Source organism: Cnephaeus nilssonii, assembly GCF_951640355.1.
Source record: "Cnephaeus nilssonii genome assembly, chromosome: 4".
Taxonomy (NCBI): Eukaryota; Metazoa; Chordata; class Mammalia; order Chiroptera; family Vespertilionidae; genus Cnephaeus; species Cnephaeus nilssonii.
Genome location: NC_137075.1, coordinates 23452746 through 23479563, shown reverse-complemented (window position 1 = coordinate 23479563; position 26818 = coordinate 23452746). Strand labels below are relative to the sequence as shown.

Sequence of the window (26818 nt, the reverse complement as noted above, 5' to 3'; positions counted from 1 at the left end):
GAGCTCTATCAAAGTGTTATTGTATCCGCAGGCCAAAAAATTTTAAGAAACATTTTTTTCTTCCTAACTCTTTTATCTGCTGCCAAAAGAGAGGGGAAAGATAGGTATTGGAGCCGTGTCCTCAGTCTGCAGACCGAGCTTCTTTTGTGCGTGGCTCATTCACGCAGCTCTTTCGCTATGATGGAGTTGTGGTTCGAGAGCAGCCTCTTTCTTCCCAACACTTACCCGATGCTCAGGTAGCAGGGACAGTTTCCTCAGACAGCCTCTCCTTATTCACAGCAAAGCCATGCTAGCAGTTATAAAATACTCGAGTGTAATGGCTGGCACGCATTGGGCTCAAACTCATGTTCTGCTCTTGTCCTAAGAGAATTATATCCCAACAATGAAAAACCCTGGCTTAGGGAGGAGAGTTCAGTGTGTCAAAGACTGTTCTCGATCATTGTATTTTCTCTGTAATCTAAGCCTGAATTAGAAGAACATCACAGATGCATGGTGCGTTGGACATGGAGCACATGCATGCATTTAAATCACGTATATCTTACTTTTTTACTGATGTAATTGTGAAATATGTTCTTTTTGCATTCATAATTAGGGGGTGGAACAGATGGTGAAGGCTTAGTTTAAAATAATCTGTCATTAAAATAACCTAGCCTACTGGTAATTCTTCACTCTAACTGGAGTTAGGTCACAGGAAAAGACTTGGGGGTGATTTTTTTCACTTCTGCATTGGAGTAGAGAAGAAAGAACCACTGATTTTAGGGTAGTGATGTACATGAGAGTTGTCCCTATAAGGGCACCACGGTAAGATTTCAACCTGAAATTTGGCTGCAGTGGAATATGCAGGAAAAAAAGAAAGCAGAGATAGACGACTTTGACAAATACAAATCCATTGAGCACCATGCCGTAAACATCAGTATACCTCAGTCATGAAGTTGCAGCTAGTTTCATGTCCTGCAAGGAAATAACCTCATCATTTGACAAATACTGTGAGAGGCACTGGGCTTTGGGGGTTCGGAAGTCGGCCTTACCCTTTAGATGCTGCCCTGATGTCAGGGGATACACCTTATAATCACAGGCTTTCTTATTTGGAGATGCTGTAGCTCCTGACTTCTATTTCCAAGCCTCCCTCCGACATGTGTACCTCATGGACTTACTGGGATGTGACAAAGGAAATCTCCTGTCTGCCCTAGTGTGCTGGCTTAGAACTGGTTTTAGTAATAAGAACACTGTCTTGATAAATCAGCTACGTGCATGCCTTACAATGTCTGTTTTACTGTTTCTTCTGAGATGTTGCTCTCCATCTGCTTTGAGGAAAGCAGATAGATTCCAGCATGGCTTTCTAATAAAGCTTCTCAAGGAGGGGCTGGCATTAACATTTGTGTAGGTTCTTTTTCATCTTAATCCAACCTTAGTTAATAATCAGGAAATTCGACATGCTGAGTAAGAAGATGTAATTAACCCTTTGACCCCAGAATCTTAATTGGCGCCTGTTGAAAACAGTGGGCAGTTTTGTGTTTTGTTTTGTGTGTTTTTTTTAAGTTAAAAACTAGCCTGCAGTGATTAAAACAGCTTTCTTGATTCAAGTTTTTAAAAAGTTCCACAGAACTTTCAGATTAATCATATTTGGTTCCCAGGACTAACTGATTGAATGTTTCTTTTCTCCTCCCATCTTTTAAAATTCAGATACCCACATTCAATATTGATGCTACTCTTAAGACTTTTTTAAGCCCTAGCTGCTTTGGCTCAGTGAATAGAGCTTTGGCCTGTGAACCGAAGGGTCCCGGGTTAGATTCCAGTCAAGGACACGTACCTGGGTTGCAGGCTCCTCCCCGGCCCGGGCACTGGTCAAAGCTCATGCAAGAGGCAACCAATCGATCTGTTTCTCTCAAATCAATGTTTCTCTCTGTCTTTCCTTCTCTCTTCCATTCTCTCTAAAAATCAATGGAAAAATATCCTCGGGTGAGGATTTTTTTAAAAAAAAAAAGACTTTTTTAAGCAGCAAAATACAGCTAACTATAGATAGGGGTCATTCTGAATGAGTAGGCAAGAGCTACATAAAGAACAACCTTGCCAGTCCACTACAGACCTGGTTTCCTATCCCGTTCTTTAATTTGCCAGGTAATCTAACCAGAGTATTAGACATTCATTTCACACTAAAGATATAATTGACTGAAATGGTAGATAAGCATAAAAGTGAAAAATTAGCTAACCACTTTTGTTTTATTTTGTTTTGTTTACCTCTGAGCTGGCATATAACTAATTTGACTAGTTGTTTTTATCCCCACCACATTGGCTGTTATTTTTAATTGAATTGACTGGACACTTTGTGTCATGTAGACATAGACTCATTTTCATCTCACCAGGAAATTGGAACATGTGTTGAAGCCTCTGTTTTTGCCAAACAAAACTGGCCAGTCCTTAGATCACTGCTGCTTAATAGCATCAGATGTTTAGCCTCCAGATATTCCGTTTCCCTGCTATGGTATCCAGACCTCCTCTAGTATTTTAGCAGATACATGAGATATGAACCTAATGTTAAAAATGCACAATCCCTTTCAGTGAGCACATAAAGGATGCGTGTCGATGGCAAATGAATGGCACTCCGTGTTTTGGAAGATGATAAAAGAATCCAGTCTAACTCTGATATTCCAAGTGTCGGGAGATATTCCAGACTATGTTAGACATCTGGAGCATCAGAATCTGCAAATAATCGAATAGGTCCAGAAACAGAACTCTCGGAGGGAATAATTGCCATCCCTCTCAGTCACTTGAGCGTGTGTGATAGAAGGGAGAGAGAGCACTGGGTTTGGAGGTTTCTGTGAATTTACTAAGCCTTGGCGGAGCAGTTTGTTAGGTGTTGGCTAGATAAAGTTGAATAATTTATCACCCACTGTTGAGAAATTCAGTCTCCTTGGAAGTTGAATAAACTAGCCGGGGACACATCATGTCATAAATACGTCAGTAATACTAATGAAGCGCAGCAGCTCTCATCCTGCTGTGCCACTGGCTAGTGGGTGATCTTGTTCAGCCACTTAGCCTCCCGGTGCCTCAGTTTCCTCGCCTGTAAAATGAGGACTACACTACACTACAGATTATCTCTGTGCCAGCTCCACCAGTCTTTTCTGCTTTTCATCAGCCTTTCTCTTGTCACTTGTCCCTGTAGACATTCTCATGATCTCTCTCTCTCTCTCTCTCTCTCTCTCTCTCTCTCTCTCTCTCTCTCTCTTTCCTAATCTGACAGTGGCATTTTAGGTTTGAGAAGATGGCTACACAACTTCTGGTGACTGTATGCCAGGCCATGGCTATCAGGTTGCACAGAAAACCTAACCAGGCCCTTTTCTCCATGGGGAAGGTCAAAAGGGGAGCGTCATCATCCTCAGGAGTCACCCTCGGGAGACAGCTTCCGTGAGGTGAAGACGTGCTGAATGAGATCCTTCTCAGGCTTCTGCAAAAGCATCTCTCCCCCTTCTGCCCTGGTTTAAATAAGGCCCCACTGCACCACACTCTAAGCTTGAAGGGTGGGTCTCGCCATGGGGTTGTGTCCTGTGCTAAGGAACCCAGCTCTCTCTGCTAGTATTCCACTCCCAGTCCCATAGCTGGTTCCAGGAGGGATGCTGTAGAGCCAAGGTGACCGATTGTGAAAGTGACTTACGAACTCTCTTGTCACCCCATTTCCCATTTTTCTCCTGCTATTAATGAGAGGATTCTGTCATTTGAACAAATCATTCAAAAACAAGTGATGAATTTTAAGCTGCCTCAGTATAAATATTTTAACTTCAGAAATGCTGTACAATTTATTTTTTCATTAATATACAATACCAATTAGAGAATCTTTATATTTAGTGGAAGGCGGCATAGTTACCAAGTCTATCAGCTTTCCAGTCCCAACTCTACCACTTACTAGGGACAGGAATGTTGCCTAACTTTGCTAAGCCTCAATTCCCTAGCATGTAAAATGTAGATAACAATATAATTACTTCAAATGGCACTTGTGAAAATTAAAAGTGAGTATATGCAATCTGCTTAGCTCATATTGCTTAATAAATATAAACTATTATTATTATACTATTTTAACCAAAAGCTTGTTTATTATGTAATTTGCTTTTATGTGGAACAATGCAATGTGACTTTTGAATTGTTTTTAGAAACCACTAAATCAGAGGAAGTGGTTGTGTGCTGCCCGCAGTTTCTGACCAGTAGGGCTATGAAAAGGGATCTGGAAGCATTGCATTTGAATTTCATATATACATATAAGTACATATAAATACATATACACACACATTACAACATGCATAGATACATAGATACATAAATACATATATCACTCTCAAAAAATATTAGTATTTTAGGAGACTGAAATTGCTGAGATTTCAGGCAGCCCATTTTTCTAATTAAATTTTTCATTCTTCTCTCACATTTTTATACTTAAGAATTATGTCATTCAGTGTTGCCACTTACCTGGTTCTCACTGTGGATTTCCTATACTTCCAAAGTCACAGCCTCTGTGCATACCACTAGTCTTTAAAACTTCTCTTCCCATGCAAGTAGTGTTTGTGCAATCTACCTGGTTAAAAATCTATAATAATAAAAGCACAATATGCTAATTAGACCAGACTAACTTCCGGACGAAGCCAGGGCTGCGAGGGAAGCCCAGGTCCCGGGTGCCAGAGGGAAGTGGTGCTGGCAGCCAGGGGAAGGAAGGCCTACTCTTGCACGAATTTCGTGCATTGGGCCTGTAGTAAATAAATAAAGCAAACAAAAGACATTAAGATGATGGCACATAAAATGCACTTGTATTATAAGAATTTGAAACAAATTTATTCTCAATTTGAGTGGTACATTGCAGCTGGAGTCCCTGATGATTTAGACCATTTATCAAACTGAAAACGCAGCCCTCCATTTAAAAAGTGAACTAAGGTTTCAAGAGTTACAGATGGTGTGTAACATCCTTCTCTCCCCCCCCCACCCCCCGCCTTTCTCCTTTTGTTTCCATTTCAGGAGTCATATAGAAAGTGGATTTTTTCACACAAAAAACTTTAATACAGAGTTTTGCAAAAAAAGGATCTCAATTTGTAAGGTCTCAGCCTATAAACATTTCCCCACAATGTACTGAATTCTTCTATTTGTTCAAACAATAGTCAGTGGAAGTGAGGCAGGCATAATCCTTTATTAATTAGCAAATTACTGATGTCCATAATAGCTCAAGTGATGATTTTACTTGCTCTTCATAAGGAACCTTTTTTCTCTCATTTCATTACAATTTCCATTCCTGTTCAGCTATTAAATGGAGAATCTTGCTGATTTAATCTTAGTAATGACTGAATCCAAATAAATAAACAAACAAACAAATGCAACATATCATAAAATCAGTATGACCTAATTTTATACATGAATGTAATGTATCTTAATCAAAATGACAGGGACATAAGGAAGTCACTGAAATAAAGGAAGGCTTGTAATCTTAATTCAGACCTTTAATTTGTTCATGTATAATGCAATGCTAAAAGATCCTAGGACTTTTGTTCAACACGAAGGAAAAAATGGTCTTTAATTTGATATGTTACTTGTATCAGATTCCTTACTAATTAAACCTCCATCATACAAATTTATTAACCTTCTTATTTATTTTTTTCTACAGTCCCTGGATGGCTTTGTGTTTGCACTAAATCAAGAAGGAAAATTTTTGTACATTTCCGAAACAGTCTCAATCTACCTAGGCCTCTCACAAGTAAGTAAAACCGTTTAGATGCTTGGTGGTGATTGTGAAGGCTCCTTGAACCTCATGCTTTTTCATGCTCAATGGATATTCTGTTTAGCATGAATTACCAAAGAATGAATTATTCTTTGATCGATCTGCCTGACTCTTCTCACAAAGTCAGTGGGGAAATGGTCTATCAGTTGGGAGCATTCGGAATAAACTTGTGCTCAAAAACTTTAGTCCCCTCCTCACCCCCAAGGATCATTATTAATTTATTGAGAACAAATGAAGTTTCTTCCCTTGGTTGTTTTGAACTTTGAAACCTCTGTACCTGGTAGGAGAGGGACACAGGGATAGCACTTCCCTTGTGTCCTATTACTGGATGTTTATGGAGTCCCCTGCATTGTCCTGGGAGCTGACACAATGACAGGGAGTCACTGGAGTCAAGAAATGCTGAGAGAGACCATTAAAATGTGTTGCAGGGAGGATTCCAGCCAGGATATATTTTGCTGCTTTTGCAAATGCTTCCTAATGTGGAAAGACAATTTCATAAATGTAGATAGCCTTGTTACAGTTTAATTACTCACACGTGTCTGTTAGAGGTTCAATTTAAGAAAATGGAGGCAGATGGAACAAGGGACAGAATCCTAGATATTAGTTCTCGCTATTCCTCTGGAACACAAAACTTTTACTTCCGTTTGATTCCAAGACACAAGCTGTGTCTAAAGAAATGCCAAAATACCCCGAAGAAAAGTTTGCGATCCAACTAATTATCCAGATGTTTTCTCCATAAAAATGCTGAACACCTGGATATTTGTGCCCATACAGGTGATTGGCTGAGTTTGACCTTTTTCATCTGGTGGTTTGGCAGGAGGGAAACGAAGCTTGGGTGGGAGGGATTGTGTGTGTGTGTGTGTGTGTGTGTGTGTGTGTGTGTGTGTGTGATGATCTGCCAAGTTGGAAAATCTATTTCTCATGCAGTTGCTCCTTGGAGCTAAAGATGGAGGTAAGATTTGTCTTCTCTTAAGCAGGACCCACCCCAGATCCTTGCTTCTGAAAGTTGGCATCATTCTAAGGAGGTCTCCAGTGTGGCTGGAACCTTTTGGCTGTTAGTGAGTTTGCTGGATAATAGATAAATCAAGCAAGACATTGGGAAATAATAAAGAGAGATATTTGGCATTCGAGAAGGGTTGGGGGAGGAGGAGAAACACTGCCAAATTTGATTATTTACTGTTGAGAATCCAAGCAAGGGTCCATTAACTCTTCTTTGAAGAGAGTGCAAGCTATTTGCTATAGTATATACATAGAGTAATTCTGTTATTTTGTGGACTTCAGCAAACCAAATGATAGAAACGGAGCTATTGTTAACTCAGTATTAGTATTCTTGCATCTCGTTGAAAGCTCTGGTTTTATAATTGCTTATAATAGACTTTAAGCCTTGTCTTAATCTGTTTGGGACCTCCTGTTGGGATTCTCCAGTTTTGAAATTGGTGTGCCACCATGATAATAGCTATAAAACCAGAAACGCCACTGTTTGTTGCTTTGCAATGCCATATTCATCTGTTCTATGCAGACTGTCCAACAAAGTTTAATCAGCCAGTGAAGAAGAAAGATGAATAATTAGTTTAAGCAGGTAAATGCTAATTAGGGAACTCCTGAAAAGCATCCATTATATACTAGCTCAAAACACATTTTACAGCCCTGGTTAGTGGTGTAATCCAAATTCTGTCAAGGCAACTGCATTTTCTGTAATTGAGATGTGTATGTTTGCTTTGCATAACAGATGGCTCTGTATGCTTAGACTGATAGCTAGGAAAATAATAATTGCATTATTCCGGCCAAAAGAATATTAGCTCTTGGGTCTCGGCCATTTCAGTCGGTCCTCCTGCCAGCACAGCATATGCACATATATGGATTGGATTTTCAAGGAAATTGATGCATCTGGAATTGTGTGGCCATCTGAAATATCATCTGTTCAAGAAAAAATTGGCTTTAACCCTGTGCTGGTTTCTCCTTAAAAGCAGTTGATTTCACTGCTTCTCTCCTATAACATTAAGTCGATCTTGTCCTAAAATCTGAGTCAAATCATTGAGGTTTCTGTAGAATAGAGTAGCTGCGTAGACATGGCACAGTAGCTGGCAACTCCTGTGCAGCCATTCCCTGTTCGTCTGTGTTGGGTTTTAAAGTGTGTGTCTATAGCCAGCATCTTGACCTCCCAGGGGTAGACACTGGCCTAGTGTGCGGGGTGGATATGTTCAGGGTTGTCATAAATGGTCAGTATGCTGGTAGATGCTATGAGGTACGAGATGGAGGTCATCCTTTGGAGGCATTACACAGCTGAAATGATGAAGGGTAAGTCACTAGAAAGTGATTTTTGCATACACCATTGTATGTATTTAGAGTTCAGAACTAAAGTTAAAGAATAGTTTTGGGTCAACGTGAAAAGAGACTGATAAGAGCATGGTACTTTTTTTATGTGCACCAAAGAATGAGGCGAAGAAAGGCTCTGCTAAAACTTTGGGAAGGGATTTCCAACCCAGTTAACATTCTAAGTCCTAATTGGGTAATTAAGGTTCCTGAGACATAACTGTTCCCAAGTTTCTTCAGTGCCTTCTTCAAATGTGGGGTGCTTGTGGCTGACATACAAAGTAAAATATACTCAAAGTAATTGAGTACATACTTAATCATTTACACACACACCCAAAATCTGTGTCCTACTACTTGGCTTCAGTGGTTATTCTATCAAATTCTAGACTGTGATAAGGAATCTGTAATGTTATGCTCCCTCCTTTTCTTTATAAATAGTTTCATGAAATAAAGACAGCATGTACCTGTAGCATCAGAGACTGTCAGTGAAATCACTGAGGGATATGGTTAACATGGGGGGAGGGGTGTTACAGCATAGCTTTATCTGCGTGTGTAACTCCCAAGATATTTCTTCCTTAGTTTTATTTTCTTTCAACATGTAAATAAATATGGTGACTTTAAAATGGCTTATGTTCAGGAAAGGATTAGGGTTATTTTTGGCTCATGAGAAAACTAAGTAGAGAAACTTCTACTGTGCTCTGTTGAGTAGCAAGAATATAGAGACAGCCAGAGCGGATTATTCTTCTACAGTCCACTGAGTGTAGCAATGCCTGGTGTTCAGGGTGTGTGTGTGTGTGTGTGTGTGTGTGTGTGTGTGTGTGCGCGCGCGCGCGCGCGCGCGCATGTGTGCACGCACGCACCAATTATCCTCTTTAAAGTATTTTCTTATTGTCATGATGATGGGAATGAAGGATCTGTGATGATGTCTGAACCTCTTTGACAGCACAACTTTGCCAGAGATATTTAACCTAACATCAAGATGTAGGCTCAGGTTGTTGAAATGTATACTGTTGATTTGCTTCCCTTAGTAAAAATGACTTCCAGGGACTTACCATGAGGCCTTGTCTTAAAGGAAGACCCCTAAATATCACTGCTGAGTTTGGTTTACATGGAGATTAAATGACTTCTATCTGGTGATGGCCCTCAGAACTGCTAAACACCACTCTGCTCTCTAGCTATCAAGGGCTAAGCAGGAGTAAAAATGAAGGAAGAAAACAGAGCAGATTTCTAACACTGAAAATGTAGCAATGATATGTACCCAGCTTTTATGAAATCTCTTTCAACTTGTAAGAAACTTAATCACCAAGAATCCAATAGAGACTTTATATGATTTTTTAAAAAGCAATTCTACTTTGATATAAGATTTAAAGCAGCTTAGAGAAATATTTATTTGTTGGCCTATACTCTCCTCTTTCTACAAAGGAAATAGCATGCATAAACATATACAATAAAAAGTAATGGCAAAAAGAACTAGGATTTAAGGAAAAAAGGTAAAAAAAAAAGGTATTATTTTACCACAGAATAGGAGAACACAATAGAGGCTTATAAGAAGGGCTATAAATGGTCTGCTAAAGCTTAAAATGTAGCTATGAACTTCCTATTAGCCAAAGCAAAAAGGGATATACAGCAACCATCAAAAATAAGGAAGTATCACTTTTTAAGAAAAGCTAAGTTTTTCTAGGACAGAAAGAGAAAAATAAATCTCAAATACAATTTTTGTAGGGGCTAATATGTGGATTATATGTATTGATTTGCTTCCAGTGGAGTCCACATTCAGAGCAAGGCTGTAGTGACCCATATAACAAACATGAACATACATGTTGCAAATCTCATAGGCAGGCAGAAGACTCCATCACCTCCCCGCACCCATCTACCCCCACACACACACACCCAGCTGTGGTGTGCCAAAGATTATTTTGAGAGCTATGTTCTGGCATCTAGGACTTAAAATAGCATTGACTAGTTTGATGGTTTGGGGGCTTCTAAATCAACTTTCACTATCCCACATAAATTTTGCATTTTCTTTTAAATACTGACTAGAAATTTAACATTATAGTTGCCAGAGGCAGAGGGCATGAGTCTTAGTTAATCCTATATAATAAAAGCCTAATATGCTAAGTGTCTGGTCATTTGGTTGGCTGTTCAACCAATCAAAGCATAATATGTTAATTATATGCTAAGGCTGCTCAACCATTTGCTATGATGTGCACTGACCACCAGGGGGCAGATGCTCCAACCAGTAGGTTAGCTTGCTGCTGGGTTCCGGCTGATCAGGACTGAGTGAGATGGGCTGCACATGCCCTGGAGCCCTCCCACGGTCCCTCCCTGGCTGGCCAACCTCCCATGTTTCTTACCCCTCCCCCTCCCGGGCCTCGATCATGCACTGGTGGGGTCCCTCAGCCTGGCCTGCACCCTCTCGCAATCAGGGACCACTCGGGGGAGGTCAGAGAGCCAGTTTTGGCCCGATCCCCCAGGCCAGGACAAGGGACCCCACTGGTGCATGAATTCATGTACCGGTCCTCTAGTCAAAGTATGAAAAAAGAACTCATAGCTTCTGAAAACATTTTTCCTTGAAGATAAAGTGAGAAATGATGATTCTGATGTACACCTAGGCCAGAAAAATGTTTTCAAGTTAACATAGAGTCTTATTTAAAATAAAATGGGCTCTGGCTGGGTAGCTCAGTTGGTTAGAACATTGTCTGGATACAGCAAGGTTGTGGGTTCCATCCCTGGTCAGGGCACATATAAGAAGCAACTGATAAATGCACAAAAAGGGGGAACAAAAATCAATGTTTCTCTCTCTCAATTTAATAAAATAAAATAAGATATAGATCAAACTGGGAAAGTAAAAGGTTTTCCACTTGTGATTTCATTAGAAATAATCTGCAGCCAGGTAAGCCCTCTCTTGAAATATGTTCTAATCGCCTCCCACTGCCTCCAGGGTCCAGCTTGCCTATGAGTCACTTCCCTTCTTCTCATTAAGCCCACATCATGGTAGAAGATGCTTCCTTGCTGTTGTAAGCCAGCCAAAAGGTAGCTGCACACAAGGTTATACATTGGCATGTATCAAGGCAGCTTGAGGAAAGGGGCAGGGTGGCTGCAGATATAAGAGCTAATAAAGGTGATGGTGAAAGGGGCAAATGGTTGTTTTAAATATGGTCTTTTTTTTTTTTTAAGCCATGAAGATATATTTACCATGAACTCCTTTCCCATCCTGTTGTTCATCTCCATATTTTAGTTTTCTCTGCATTTGTTACATAAAATTGCAAATAAAATTATAGCCACAGCAACACAAGTACAAGGTCAAATAAATGACAGAGCTCAGTCTATTTGTGAAGCTATTCTGAAAGGAACCCTGGTGCCAAATGCAGTTTATTTGAATAATAAAGAAGAATTAGATTCCCTTGATAACTTGGCTGAGGGCCAATAAATCAGTGGAGGTTAAAGATGCTTTGCAACTGCCATGCCTCTCTTTTGCTTTTCCCAAGTACAGACCTCCGCTCTTCCACTCTATGTTTTTCCATGCAAATCAAGTTGAGGTTAGTATGTGGTTAATTCTCTCACTTCTATGATTATAAAAGACATACCTATATTTCTTTAGTAGGATAAAAAAAAAGCAGCATTAGCTTTCCTCACAAGTTATTACTCTTGCTTGGCATCGTCACATCCCAAATAGCTGGAATATAAAGACAAAAAATGAATTATTTCAACACAGCAGTGGGTATATAATAACGGAGCCAAGTGTTAGCATTTTTTTTTAGTTGGTGTTTTAAATTTACACGACGCTGGATAACCTGGGTTCCTTCAATAAATGAATACATGTAGCCCTCCAAATATTGCTATGTGGCTCCCCTTTTAAAGTCTTTCGAGTGGGCGTACCTTAATATTTTTTAAAAAAAGAAAATGCATAATTTTCTGCTTATGTGTGTTTTCTCCCTGGCAAGTCTGCCTTTTTCTCCTGCACTAATCATAAAAAGTTCGTCACTTCTGGGCGTAACAAAGAGAAATGCCCTTTTGAATGTGGAGGCTCTGAGGGTTTAGAGACTATTGAGAAAATATACGTATCAAAATAATTCTGAAACAGTACAAGGCACAGTGGCACATTATCAATTTACAACATTTAAATTGATAAATGCTTGGTGGTGAAGGCCTACAAGGGCACTTTGAAAAGCAAATAGCGACCTGGTGAAGAAATTGATTTTCCCCCCAGAAAATGACTGCATGATGCATCATTTGACTGCATGCTGTCCGAGTGCTTGACAGAGATAATCTCAGCAATCCCACGGGTGACCTTATCGTTCTCACCAGGGCAACTTTGTCTACGTTCTGACTTTGTGCATGTCAAGGCTCCTCCCGGCAGGATCCTTGGGGGGGAAAGTTCCTCTGTTCGATCCAGATATTCAACTGCTCGCTCTTCCCCCTTTCCCTCCCACCCCACCCTTCCAAATAGGCAGGCACGCCTCTCTATTTCACCCATAACTCTGAATGAGCCAGGCAGAACACCGCAGCTCTGCGCTCTGTATCTTTGTCGAAGCCCTTCTTGCCTTTAGTTCACATAGTTCTGGGTGACCATCTATAGTAGCAGGAATCTTTTGATCAGGAAGAGTGGAAAAATTCCAGAATGTTCTTTCCCGTGTTTAACAAAATGGAAAAAGCGAATCAGTTTCTTTCTTCCTTATATTTGCAAGGCTTTACTTTTTTTTTTTTTCCTCGCTTGCAGTCTTCACACAGGAAGCTTCCAAAACTGCTTTAATCCATGCACTTTAATTTCGATGAATGTTGTTCCTTCACCATGCAGTGATTCCAGGTGTTTCTCGGGTAACTTTGCAATTCTGTCATACTGACATAAGGCCCCAGCAACACGCCGCCCAGGGCTGTGGGGATGCATCCCCAAGGCAGCCTCTGATGCCAAGATTGTATAATCCGTGAGGCTTTGTCAGGACCACTGGTGTTTAGAAAACATTTCCCTGCTGGAGAGAAGCATTGACCACTTCTTTATGCTTACAGTTTCTCTGTTGATATGTATGGATGTGTACGCATGCCTGTCTGTTTATCAGCCATCTCCCTGCCACACAGCTTGTCGTTGATAATTACAATTCCTGATTAGCCACTTCTTGAAAGCAGCAAACACCCTGCCCGGTGCGGCACCCTGAAGCTCCAGTCCACTCTGGCTTTGACACCCTCAGTTCACCACATTCAACCCTTTTACCTCCTTCTTTCATCCACCACATTAATCCTGAGTGAACAAGACGTGCTTCCTTGCTTTTGACAAGATTTGCTGCAGTCTCATGCGACAAAAACCCAACACTCATTCCAGATTCAGAAAGTAGGATTTATAACAGCATTTTAATTTAATGTTGGATGTCGAACATATAAAGAGATCACAGTAGTACTAGAGCTGAAAATTGATGCCTTTTTTATTAGTGTCCTCTCAGAAGTGGTGAGACGCTGTTTGTGCAATGGAGCACAGAGCAGCACAGTCAGATGAATGAGGATATGCTATCTGCAAGGAATCATATTTCAAGCCACTGTCGGCTTCTATTGATGTGCTCAGAGTTGAAAGGTTACGCTAGTAAATGCCACCCGAATTTCCAGCATTAGAAATCGGTAGAATAATCTGCGGGCTGTCACTTGATGCTCACCCTAAATGCACCACACGGGGATGTTTTACTTCTTTTAACTCCAAATTAATTTCTGATTACCGGCGCATTTCTTCCTCTCTTCCATGTTCTTATCTGTCCCCAAGTGGGACTGATTTTTAACAGGCCTTTCGGAGTAAACCAAAATCTCTGAAAGAAATTTGTGTCATTATACAGGAGCATTATATTCTTCTTATTTATTCCTTCAGACATATTCTACCAGGCACTGAGGCCAAAACACCCCAAGTCTGTATGCAGAGGGGGCTTTTGTAGTTAGACTGAACCACAGAATCACAAGATAAGAAAATAGAGGCTCACCGATTTCAAACACATACTTGTAAAGACCTTTCGCATTGCTTCTTAATTTCTAGAGTTATTAGGATCAAGAGAAAAAAATAAAATGGAGTGCCTATTCTTTAGGGGATCAGAAATCTAAAGTCAGAAAAAACTGCTCTTTGAGGAGCTCGCTCATTTGATTTGTGTGGATAAAATGATATTTTCGTATTCATTTTTAAAGTAGAACACGGAGCAAAAGTAAAATGGAGAAGAAAATTTAGTCATCATTCTAAGTCCGTAATTTATTCATTTTTAAATAATGAAACGGTGTTTTTCTGAATTAACCCATGTATTATTCATGCAGGCATTGGCAATGTAATGTCCCTGGTTTTCTGGAAAGCAATGTACATTTCTTTGCCTGACAAGCAGTATTTTCTATATGGTATTAATTTAATGGCTTATTTTATTATGCAAAGTTGGAAAGTAAGATAATTTCTGTCTATAATGTGGTGCTTATACAGGCAATATATGCAAAATAATACTTCCACACCTCAGCCAGCTAGACTTCTTCAGTTAGCCCAGGCCTACCAGAGTGATGAGCGAATGCAAACTGCTCATATGAAGAATAAGAAATAACTTGACCTCCTGGGAAGGAGGTCATAAAATCGTTAAATTCATGTGAAATCCAAATTTCATTTCTACACACACACATTCAATCTATATTGGGTTTTAGCTCTCACACAAGAAGACATGGTTTTCATGTCAGGAGTTACATGGCAACAATTTCAGTGATAATTTCAGTTGGAATATAATAAGGAAATTGACTTTAGGTTTTTGCATAAGTTCCACAACTAGGCTGATAACCTGAACATCGATGCTGGTTTGCGACAGTAAATGCCCTGTGGCTTTTTATCCTTCTTATTCCCTCTGTCCCCTTTGGATGACAGTCCAAAGATGCAATCTTTTTCCTAAATAGTCATTTTTAAAGAGACTGATAGTGATTGTTCCAGTGATTTAGATGTATATGCCTGTGTACACACACAAATGCATAAATTGGATTCTTCCTAATTTTTACTGTGCCTACTGCATCTTTGTCTACTGATATAAGTAATTTCCAAAATGATTCACTATAACCGCCAACCAGGTTTCCTTTGGGCATGTCCTCCCCATCCCAGCCTTCTACAACTGCAAATTTACCATCTTCAATAATAAGGCAAAAACTTCCTCTGATGCTGTTAATTTTTAATGTGCTGGCAGATTAAATCTATTACTTTCAATAACTATGCAAACATTTTGTGAGCAAGGGAATGTCTGCAGAAAGAAGTTTTTCCTGGGAAAGAAGATAGTAGTTTGAGATTGACTGTTTTCAGGGCCCTTGGCAGAGGTGACAAAAGAACACCAGTGTGCCAAGTGGGCATTTGGTCGATCTCGGAAGTATGTCAGTCACTTGTAAGTCAGGCAAAGAATCATAGATGCCGGTTAGCTTTTCTTTTAGGTTATGGTGAAGAAAGCTTTGTGTAGTCTCCTCCCTTTTGGCCTCTCTCCCCGCAAAGGAGCATTATTTTAGAACCACAGGCAATTCCTTTTAGCAGTGCTTTGCCAAGGAAACAATGGAAAATTGCCTCTCGATCAGGAAAGAGCTAAGGCTTTAAGGAGCATACACACAGGAGATGGCTTCACAAACCTCTGAGTTTTATTATCATTTTATAACCTGTCTTGACTTTTAGGTGTCTGTGCTTACTGTAATTTATTAGATGCTTAGATCTGGTTAATCAAGTCCCTGATTGTTAAACTTGATTCTTTTTTTTTTTTTTTTTGGAGCTTATAAAACATTTGCACAAAATGTACTTGTTTATACTAGTATATAGGGGAGACACTGAGAAATGTTTCCAGAAAACAGGAAAGGCAACATTAGGTAGGATTTGGATCTTTCCCATGAAACATACAGGCTTGCTTTGTTTTAAGGAACTTTGAGGCTAGCAAAATTGCAGGATAACTAAATAAGGATTATTTATTTTATGATGTGTTCCTTTAAGTGGTGAGTTCCTTTCTTGCTTTTAAATATCTATGCAGAGATTCATTTTCTAGTTGACAAAATCAAAAGGGGGTGAGGGACAGGGAGAGGCACAAAACTTGAAGCATTCAGAGGAACTCCATTTTAAGCTCGCTCAGAAGTGACTTCTGTGGAAATCAGGGTTTGTTGACAGACAACTTTTTAAGAGCAAGCAAGGCCCACCACTCCCAGTAGGCATGGGGAGCTCTCCTCAGCGTCGGTCGCCAAAGGAGATGGGAATGTTGTTTGCAACCTGGTCATCAGGACGAGGGAAACACGGGCAGGTGTTTAGTCCAGGATCACTTCAAACCGCCTTCGTCTGGCATGCCTGCGGTGTCCTGTCTACGTATCTGTGTGAATTACAAAAGTCTGCACATCCCGCAGGACAAAACATACCAATTGGAGGAAAGTAAGAGGTGAGACTGGGAACCAATTTCCTGAAATTGAAAATACAAAAAGCATAATTTTTCCAGTTCATTAATTCAAATTGACATTGCAAGGTTTGCAAAGACCAAGAGAGGGCCGTGCCATTTCACGACACTTCAAAACCTGTTCACGTGAGCAGTAAATCATGCAATGACGGGGAGTCATTCAGCTCTTCGGTAAACGCACAGGCCTGCCACCCTGGGTGTAGCGTACCTGGAAATGGGAAGAGTTAAACTGAGGATGTTTCTAAAATGTCACCACTGCTCGGTGACACTGGATGATATGTTTATCCATTCATTATCACCGAGAACACCTGGGGCGGTGCTCAGGAAATCAGATAGTGCCTTTTAAAATAATTATAAAAGAAGCATAGATTAGCAAGCTGAGGGGAGAACAGACAATCCTGATTCACGATGTTACTAATTTTGATCTGTTTGGGGGCATCAGCTTCCAAGTCACAACAGTGTAATAACTGACTGCAACTGTCAGCAGCGCTGCGGAGACGGGGTGCCAAGTGTGACGATTTCCAAAAAAGCAAATGTTTCCCTGCAAATGAAATCCAAGCGTTCATTTGCTGTTTGTAAAATTAAGACACTCCACGGGCGGTGTGTCTGTTCCCGGTTACCGGCTGCGTCTTTGCTCTCTCCGACATTGCGGCTTGGGAGAAGCAGAAGGAAGCGCTCTGGACTGGGGCCCAGGAGACCTGGTTCTGGCCTCACCTCTGCTCCTGATCAGGCCAGGGACCTTGGAGAAGCCTGATCTTAATTTTTCTTAAGTGTGAAATGAAGGGGCGGTTTCCCAGGCTCCTTCTTCTTTAAGATGTGTGCTCTCTGAAATTCATTCAACACTGGACATTTTATCATAAGCACTAGGGTATGTGGGGGAGGGGAGCCTGGGAGAAGTCGGCTATTTTATTTTTAACCTTCAAAGGAATTTAGTTGAGCAGATGCTACCCTGAACTAGTCGGAGTAGAAAAGGAATGATATGCCTTTTAAAGGGCACATCTAGCATATCTGCTGGGGTAAAGTAATTCTGGCAATGCTTCAAAGGATATAACTTTTGATGGTAAAGTAGGGAGGCTATGGAATGAAATCACATATGGCAGGCTGTCAAAGTCTCCTAGACTTTCAGTACATTTATATAAGTGCAAATGGAGGCTGCTTAGATGGAGTCCCTAGCAATTTCCTGCGAAGACTGCTTTCAGATTATCTGATATTATTTGACTAAATTATCTCTGTAGAAGCTGAGGACAACTTTTATGATCAAATATTTTGAAATTAGTTTTCCTCGTTGGCAGATTATCTGAAATATGAATTGCTCTCGTTTGAGCACTCGAAATTGAAAGGCCTTGGTAATAGCAATTATGTGAAAACAAGGGTGCTGAAGTGCTGTATATCATGCTGAAGGGGATGTGTTTATAGGTCAGCCATGTCAATAACCGTAGTTCTCCCCGATACCTTGTCGTTACCCTTTTATTCTGGGCTCCTGCAAAGGACAGACTGACTTTCTTTTAAACAAAAGTACATCATTTTTTAGGATAAATGCTGATTTTACTGTCTCTAGACATTTAAACATAGTCAATTCATATGTATTACATTTCCCAAACATTTCATAGGGTATCTGTGAATCTGAGAAGTATGAAGACATTGAAATTGTATAGAATTCTAAACAATTCTGAGGTGTTATTATTACCTGTATGACTGACTTGTGTGTACCTGATGCCTTCTCTGTGAAGTACTCCTATCACTCTTCTCTGTTTGTATTTATTGCCTCACAATGAACGATATTATAACTAACATTTATTAAGCCCTTACTGTGTGCCAATTATTATTCTAAGCATTTTACTACCATAACAGTTTATAATCCTAACTACTGTTAGGTACGATTCCTATCCCCATTTTATAGGCAAGCAAACTGAGGCTCAGAGAGGTTAAGCAGCTTGCCCAAGACAATACAATTAGGAAGTGACAATACTAGCATTTAAACCCATCTCACTAGCTGCTTCTGGGAAGTTTTAGGTCATCAACAAATAGCATTATTCAAGGTTTATGGATAAGAGAATCTATAAACGTGGAGCAATTAAGCATCCTGCTCAGGACCATAAAATAGTTATTTTTACAATGCCAGTACATATAAATGAACTTCAGAAAACATCAGTAAAGTTGCAATGATATACCTCAAAATTATCACATTCAACGTTATTAGAAATATTCCAAGATTCAACAGCAGGGCCCGGTAATCAATAATAAGGGTCTAAACAAAGGGTGCCCATGGTATTTGTCACATAGTTAGTATGCATTCATGCATGCCTGCATCTAACCAATACCAAGTGACCTACATGTGCCAAAAACTGCTAAAAACGGAGGCTGTTAATAACTAAGGCATAGTTCTTGCCCCAAAGGACTCAACGTCTTCAAGATATTATAGACATGGTAACCAGGCTATAGTGACCTCTGATAGCCGAGCTCAGATAATTTAATGAACAATGAATGTCACATAGAGATGCACTACGAGAGAGAGAGAGAGAGAGAGAGAGAGAGAGAGAGAGAGAGAGAGAGAGCACAGAGAATGGGGATGACTAACTCTGCCTGGCTTTACCAAGAAATGGCACTTAGGTCAGGCCTTGATGGGCATTTCTCCCTGGAAAACGGGAAGATGCTACTCCAGGCAGAGGGAGGCATATTTGCAAAGTCATTTCTTATGGCAAGAGAAGAGTCTGGAAGGCTGGGATGGCCACGTGGGAAAGGGTGTCAGAAGAAACTGAGGATGTTGGACTTTCTTTTTTCGACGCTGGGAAGCCATAACATGTTTTAAAGAGAAAGTGAAGTATTAGATTTGTGCTTCAGAAAAAAAAAAAAAATATGGCAAAAAGTTAGAAGATAAATGGCATCTTCCAATTAAAACACCAGTAAATAGTCCAGGGAAGAGATTTACAAAATAATAATAATAATAATAATTGCAATAGGGCACATAGTACAAATAAAGAAGGGATGGATTTGAGAGGGCTTGTTCAGGTAAGACCAATGCCTTGTGTGGAAAGCAGGAGAAAGTGCATTTAAAACTTATTTCCGATTTAGACATGTGGCACTGGAGGCGCTCGTGGGACGTCTGTTGAATAAACAGGCTTCAGCGCTCAGGGGAGAGGTTGGGTTCTGAGTTACCGGTTGGGAAGGGTTAGCATACAGATTGTAGCTGGACCCAAGGGAGGCAGGTGAGATTACGAGGAGAATTTGCAGCTCCAGGAGGCAGTGGGGGCTGTTGGCCCGGGAAGAGAAAGCAGTGTGTGAGATGAAACACAAATGACCAGTGAGAGACCTGCAGAGCCTCCCCCTCAAGAAGAACCCTGTAAGTTGTCATTAGGAAAGTCAGAGAAAAAGAGATTTTTCAGAAAGGATGAGATCAGATGTCCAAAAGTGGTAATATTGTGAGGACAGGGAAAAGCCATTGTGTCCGCCGGTTCGACGGTTGCAGGGATGTGGCTGTCAGCAGCAGCACCAGTGAAGGCTGAGGCCCGCCGGCCTGCAAGTGGCTGCTGAGAGGCGCACATGCAGTGAGTGAGTTTTGGTCCCTCTCCCAAGCAGTTTAGGGGTAACAAGGGTGAGGCGGGCAGGAGGAGGGTGAAGAATAGTTTGAGGAAAAGATAGGGTGATGGATCTCATTCTTAAGCTTAGATGACTAACATTCAGTTGAGAAGTCAGGCATGTAGGAAAAGATATACTGAAGATTCAAGGCAGAGATAGTCTTTGGACCCAGGTCTCGAAAGGGTAAGTTTAATCGTGTGAAAGGCATGAACCTGGGAATATCTCTTGCTCTTCTTCTGGGAAGAAGTTGAGAAATGGAGTTTGGAGGTGGAAGTAGGGGAAGAGAGAGAACAGTTTTGAAGGAATTCATGTAATCTCTACAGGTGAGGCCAGAAGAAAACTGTGTAGTTACTTTTGCTCAAATTGATCAGCAGTGTTGGTCAATGGAGCAACCCACAGAGACACAAAGTAGCAACGATGCCAGGGAGGAAAGATAGGAGCAGGAGAGACCAGTCACAGGCTCAGTCCAGGATCACCCTCTTTTCTGCCAAACCTGCTGGAAGCACAGCCAGTGAGAAAAACCCTAGGACATCCTCGGGGGAGTATCGGATTCAATGGTGGGCCAATGGCTGGTGTGGTTTACTAGTACCACATACTGTAGCATGTTAGTCTCTGATCCTTCCCCTGTTAATTGATGAACAAGTCCACTAAGAACGCCTGAACCCAAGATCCAAGGATTGTACTCATTGTTTCTCCTATGAGCATATAATTTATATAGAAAAGAAAAAAAAGTGAAGAAAGTATTTTCTGTAATATTTTAAACTTTAAAATCCCATCTGTGCTTCCTGTTCTGCTTCCCTTAAATCACATATAAGCAGCCTTTGAACTTGTGGGTTTTCCAATGGTCCTAATGCTCTCTCCAAATACCGAGGTTCTTCCATTCTCTTTCCGCTCATCTGTCTCTCCATACAATCTATACTAATAAAAGGGTAATATGCTAATTAGACCGGTTAGACTGGTCCTCTTCTGGATGTCCTTCCAGGACAAAGCCACGATGGTGGGGGCCGAGCTCGGCAGAGGCGGTTAGGGGCAATCAGGCAGGCAGGCAGAGTGGTTAGGGGTTATCAGGCCAGCAGGGGAGAATGGTTAGGGGCAATCATGCCAACAGGGGAGAGCAGTTAGGAGTGATCAGGCCAGCAGGGGAGCAGTTAGGGGCATCAGGCAGGCAGGCAGAGGTGGTTAGGGGATCGGGCCTAAACCAGCAGTTGGACATCCCTCGAGGGCACCCGGATTGGAGAGGGTGCAAGCCAGGCTGAGGGAACCTCTCCCTTTTGTGCATGAATTTCATGCACTAGGCCTCTAGTTAGTTTATAATTGGTGACAACAATTCTTGTGGAGGTGCAGTGTCTGAGAATATTGCTGTCCTTCAGTAGCTCTTAGTAAGGGAAATGATATGTTTGTTTTGTTATTTGGAATTTATTTTATGGTGAAAATTAAAGACCCTGGGGACTTTTAAACTCTACTTATAATTGTTCTTTTTGTCACAGATTACAAAATAGAAAACCTTAGAAATGATAACTAGACTTATAGCTACCATAGTGATTATTTACTTCATGTCAAAGTAGGTGATGTAGAAAATATAAATTTAAGATTTCAGAATGTGCCTCGATACTGTTTTTTGTTTCCTGAGAAAGGGAGCAGAAGGAAGGAAATGAGGAGAGGGACTGGAGAAAGAGAGAGAGCAAGCTAAACAGGAATAAAAATGTTATTTTTAGCCCCTGACCCACCCTTGTAGCCCATGTCAACCTTTGGGTTGTAGAGTAAAAGCCTGCAGCCAACTGGCGTTTTACAAATATTTAAATGGGATGTGTAAAGTAAGCCGTGATAGATGCCCGCTTGCAAAAGTGGGCCGATTAAATGAAACACATGCCGTCGTGTCTGTTTCCAGCTGAGGTTCTGATGTGCAGGGTGGCAGGGGAGCCAGATTTCCTATGCATTCGGCATCATAAACCACAGTTTATCGTGCCACGTGAATTTGTAGAGCTGATTGTTTTATTATATTTGAGCATAAATTCTTCATCCCTTTCAGCTCCACCACCATTCTCAGAGAATACAGGCTTTGTGCTGATACGCTGTTTCCTAGCTCTAGGCCTGGCCTACCCCTACTACTGACTGTAATTTACTTTTTGGTGTCTGTCGCCTAGAGCTTGCCTTCTGACTAGCTTGTTGAGTGATGTGCTAATCCATTATTTTTTTCAGACAAGTGTATCGACCAGTATAAACAGACTGGAGGGCACAAGCCTAAATGAAAGCTATACTTCCCTGAATCATTTAAAAGCCCCAGCGTGGTGGCAGAGCAGAGTAACTGGGCTCTGTACATTAAGTAAAGGAGGGGGAAGTCTCTATAAATAAAGCAAAAAATGGAAACACCCCTGCCTGCAGCAGCTTCGCCCAGGTTTCAAGTGTTCACCTTTATTCACCTCTGTGGGTTTTCTTTTTCACATGATGATCAGAAAAGGCCGCTTTAAAATGCCCTCTTCTAATAGAAATCTACCGTGAAACACAGCATTCAGCATCTCCTGCCATTGGCGAGGCATTCTCACCTGATCCCCAGGTGTCTTTTGCTTGAAGTCACATACATTGTTGTACCATGTTTATACAAATAAAAGCAGAAAGCAGGCGCTCAGAGCAATTCAGCAGAAAAATTAAGCCTAAAACCACCCCTTTCTGAGTCTTTTCCTTTATGAGAGATGTGGGAATTGACCGTCAAATGGGTTAGCGGGAAATAAAATTAATCTTCCTTTTTTTTAAAAAAGTGTCAGCTGAACCCAAGCTCTTCAAGGTCACGTGGTAAAGATTTACCTCATCACAATGAGTGAAGATACAGCAACTGCTGAAACTTTTGGTGGGACATGCAGATTCGGCCCGGCTCCAAGTAACACTATAGAAAAGGTGTTTTCCGCCTGCAATGACAGCACCCCCAAAGGGAAGCGAGCCCCTGGTGACAAACAGAGGCTCAGCATTTCCCTGGCAGCTTTGATGCCTGCTACCTTCACAAATCCTTATCCTGGGAATTACATCTCTTCCGACGACCAATATAAAAACCGGAAGCCTGCTCTCCCCACTCTGGCTCGGCTCCTGAGGTCTGTGAGGCAGTGTGTATTTCTCACACTTGCCTTATCCTTAGTGGCCAGATGCAGACCCTGGAGTCTGCAGAAGGATGGGGAGGTGTCAGAACACATTCCTTTATCTCTCACTGGATGGGCACAGTAATCTTCAAGGCCAACTATGAGGATTTTATGCCCCTTTGACAGATTCAGAAACTGAAGTTACAAATAGTGAGTGCCCAAGCTCACAGAGCTAGTAAGTGGTAAACCAGACTCTACCTCATGGCTCCATCTCTCAGAGCAACTGCCTTTCTCGTCAGAGGTTCCCAACCAAAGCTGAGACGTGATTCTCCTGCTGGGGAAGGAAAAGTCTAGCCTGAGAGTGACATGGTACTCTCTCCTCTACACTGACAGTGAGCGCTGCCTTTCCACCAACAACCCAGCCCCCGAGTAGCTTTACTCCTTTTAGGGAGAAGGACAGTAACGCATTGTAGAGCAAGAATGTTTGTGGAGACCCTGAGCCACAGCCCTTAGGACAGCTTACAGTCCCTGCACGCCCAAGGACCTGTACAAAGCGGGATCGGCAAATTAACCCTCCCCAAAGCCAAGGGCAATTAAAGGACCCTGTGTGGCCAATTTGTGCCAATTTTCAACATATGACATGGAGTTTGAAATTCACTTCTGGGCCTTAGGTAGCATGTTGGGTCAGCATGTTCCTTCTAGTGCTTTCTGAAAGGAAGCTCTGCTGTTTTTGGAGATCTAAACTCACTCTTCCTTTCTCTTCCCACCTCACACAGCAGAACAGCTACTGACATCACCCTCTGCTCACTCAGGGTTTTTGGCCAATGAGGTTAATAATCTACCCTACATTTTTGTGCTAAATAAATATTTATTGACTGACTGACTGGATGAATATCCTCCAACTTCCATAGAGTATTTTGCTCATATAAATAACCCTGAAGTTGGGGGTTTTCTACTGGGACAATCAATTCTGAACTGTATTTTAATCTTCCACTTTAATGGACCAAGGGGAGGCAGGGTTAGGATCACTTGCAGTTTAGGAAGACTGGTTTTCACTTGCCCAGCCTACTCATCATCTAATGAAACCAGAGGAAAACACAAAAGGTGTTTTCCCAGAACAACATATCAAAATAATGGAGGGAGTTCAAACATTATCAGCATCGACATAGCAGGAAGCTGGAATGAACTTACATTCACTGAGCATAGACTACATGCCAGGCTCAATGCTGGAAGCATTAGCATTAACAGCAGCAGGTTATGTCTGTTTAAGCAAATGGTATGTGCCAGAAACTATACTAAACTGTACATGATTTCTCAGTGACTACCCACAACAATCCTGTGATTCTATCAGCAATACTGTTAGGAGGTAGATTCCACTTCACATCCCCATTTATCCAGAGTAATCAGTTCCAGCTAGAAGGGGAGCGCTGATCCCTCTGATGGAAAAGCGAGGGGTCCCAGGGTGTGTCTCACATGTAAGTCCTTTATTCGCACACCTCAGTTATTCAGACCCCAGACTAAAATGAATAAATAAATACAGAAATAAACCTCTTTGGGGTTCAAATAATAAACCTTTACACTGAGAGAAATGTCTTATTTTATTGGGTGATTTGGGCTGGGCAGTCGAATGATCTACAGGGTCTCAGTATATGACTTGACAGATTTCATATCTCAGTTCCTCAGTATTTTCACCTGTAAAACAAGGATAATTATGCTGGCTGTCTATATAGTATAATGAGAGATAATGAAGATCGGTGAAATATGGATGCATAGAATGAAGGATTCAGAATAAATGTAGTCCTCGGTTCAGAGAATACTATTAGTGATAATGGAATTGTCCTACTCAGAAATAGTTTCCCTATTCAGTTGTGCATTTAAATATGGGTGATCTTTTCCCCCTCATTCAACCAATATGTATTAGACATCTACTCCACAATACTATGGGAAATAAAACAATAAAGAAGTTAGCATCAGTCTAGAAGTATCAACAATAAATAATGTAATGAAATGCTTTCCTTGAATTTTTTTTTGAAAGCTGCTAAAGTTAGAAGTAAAGGTCTTGTGTCTTCATGATACCAAACCTTAAGGAAAAATGGAGAAGTTCAAGCAGTAATACTGATGTTTCAAAACATCCGGATGTTTGCTCTCCTATAGATTTACTGTATGGATCTTCTACATAGTTCTTCCATTTTATCTCAGGCTTTCATTATTAATTTGAAGTCCTATTTTTTGTACTTTGTAGAGGAACCATTTACTAAAATCCCTTGGTCAATCATAAGTAATAAACCTTTTCTACTTGCTAGTCTTAAAGCTACAGTCACAATGTTTGTAAACCTACTTGCTATGGTTAGTAATAGTTTTTTATATATTTAAAATGTTATAGGATTTGGACACGGGACAAATCAGGTTAATGCTAGCAAAGTTTATGCACAAGACAGTTAGGGGTCAGAGAAACCAGATTCCTGGATGGAAATTTCAGAGCAACCAATTCCTTCTCTCCTCATTGGGCACAAGGGAGAAGCTGCCAAAGGTGTGATATAAAAGCCGGCATCTCAGATACGTCAGGTAAGAAAATCATTGTTCGCTCTGCACCTAACCCTCTGCTTAATAAGTTCCCTCTAAGATGACTCCAGGGCAGAAAGGGGAAAGGGAAATAATTGTTGGGCAACTGAGTGAGGCCAGATGGCAGATGCATTTGAAAGTCCTAGCAGTGACCTCTGGGCTACAAACGCTGCAGAGCCTTCCGCGTTGTCTACCTCAGCCTGCAGGCTTCCAGCCAGGCCAGTCCCGGGGCAGAACCAGTGTGGCTGCCGGCTGCCTCGTTTCTCTACAACCAAGGAAACCATCTCCTGACCATAAAACAAAACGGCTCGGCTCACTCAGTTTTCTTACTTAGGAAAATCTTATTTGTATTCCTCCCTGCAGGAAGCTCCATCTCTGGCCTAGTAGAACTACTTTTGCTTTATTTTGTTGGTTTTATTTTTCCCCCCAAAAAAGGCCCACCTTGTTTTAGTTTCTTTCCGCCAATACTTGGAAGAGCCTGTCCACTCCCTCCCCCACCAAACTTGTTAATACGTTTATGCTTCTAAACCTAAGTATTCACCCACACATCAAAAGATGTGAACCTTAGCAAGATAAAAGCTGTCCAAACCTGATTTTGTGTCTACGCAGATGGCTATAAACATGACACAGGGGTATTAGTCTTGGCTTTTCTCCACAGACCTGAAAATTGGCCATGCAGAACTGTTTGAAATAGGTAGGAAAAACTTACCCTAAGTTTACTGTTGATGAACACAAGAGAAAGCACGTAATTAATGGAGATGCATGTCACAATAAAGGGAAATGTGTTACCCTTAGCTTCTGAGTCCCAGCCTCGGTGCTGAAGAAAGCTAACATTTCAGGGGTGAGAAGGGGACTGCACTCGTTTAGTGAAGTGAGAATCTGTGTCACAGTTTACACGTGCAGTAATTAATTTATACCTTGACAAGTCTTTTAATTAAAAATATGTTTTTGAGCCCTGACTGGTTTAGCTCAGTGGATAGAGCGTCAGCCTGTGGACTGAAGGGCCCCGTGTTTGATTCCAGTCAAGGGCACATGCCCGGATTGTGGGCTCAATCCCCAGTGTGGGGCGTGCAGGAGGCAGCCGATCAATGATTCTCTCTCATCATTGATGTTTCTATCTCTCTCTTCCTCTCCCTTCCTCTCTGAAA

The 26818-nt window shown here is 41.2% G+C and overlaps 1 protein-coding gene across 9 annotated transcripts in view; it reads left to right on the top strand.

Moving 5' to 3' along the window:
- Positions 1 to 26818, top strand: part of NPAS3 (neuronal PAS domain protein 3) — a gene marked incomplete at its 5' end in the record, with an annotated part of 879539 nt that overhangs the window by 628200 nt on the left and 224521 nt on the right. For all 9 annotated transcript variants that reach the window (XM_079769762.1, XM_079769761.1, XM_079769766.1 and 6 more), the window contains one exon: positions 5639 to 5728. In XM_079769762.1, coding sequence (XP_079625888.1) covers positions 5639 to 5728 — 90 coding nt within the window. The remainder of the gene's footprint in view (positions 1 to 5638; positions 5729 to 26818) is intronic.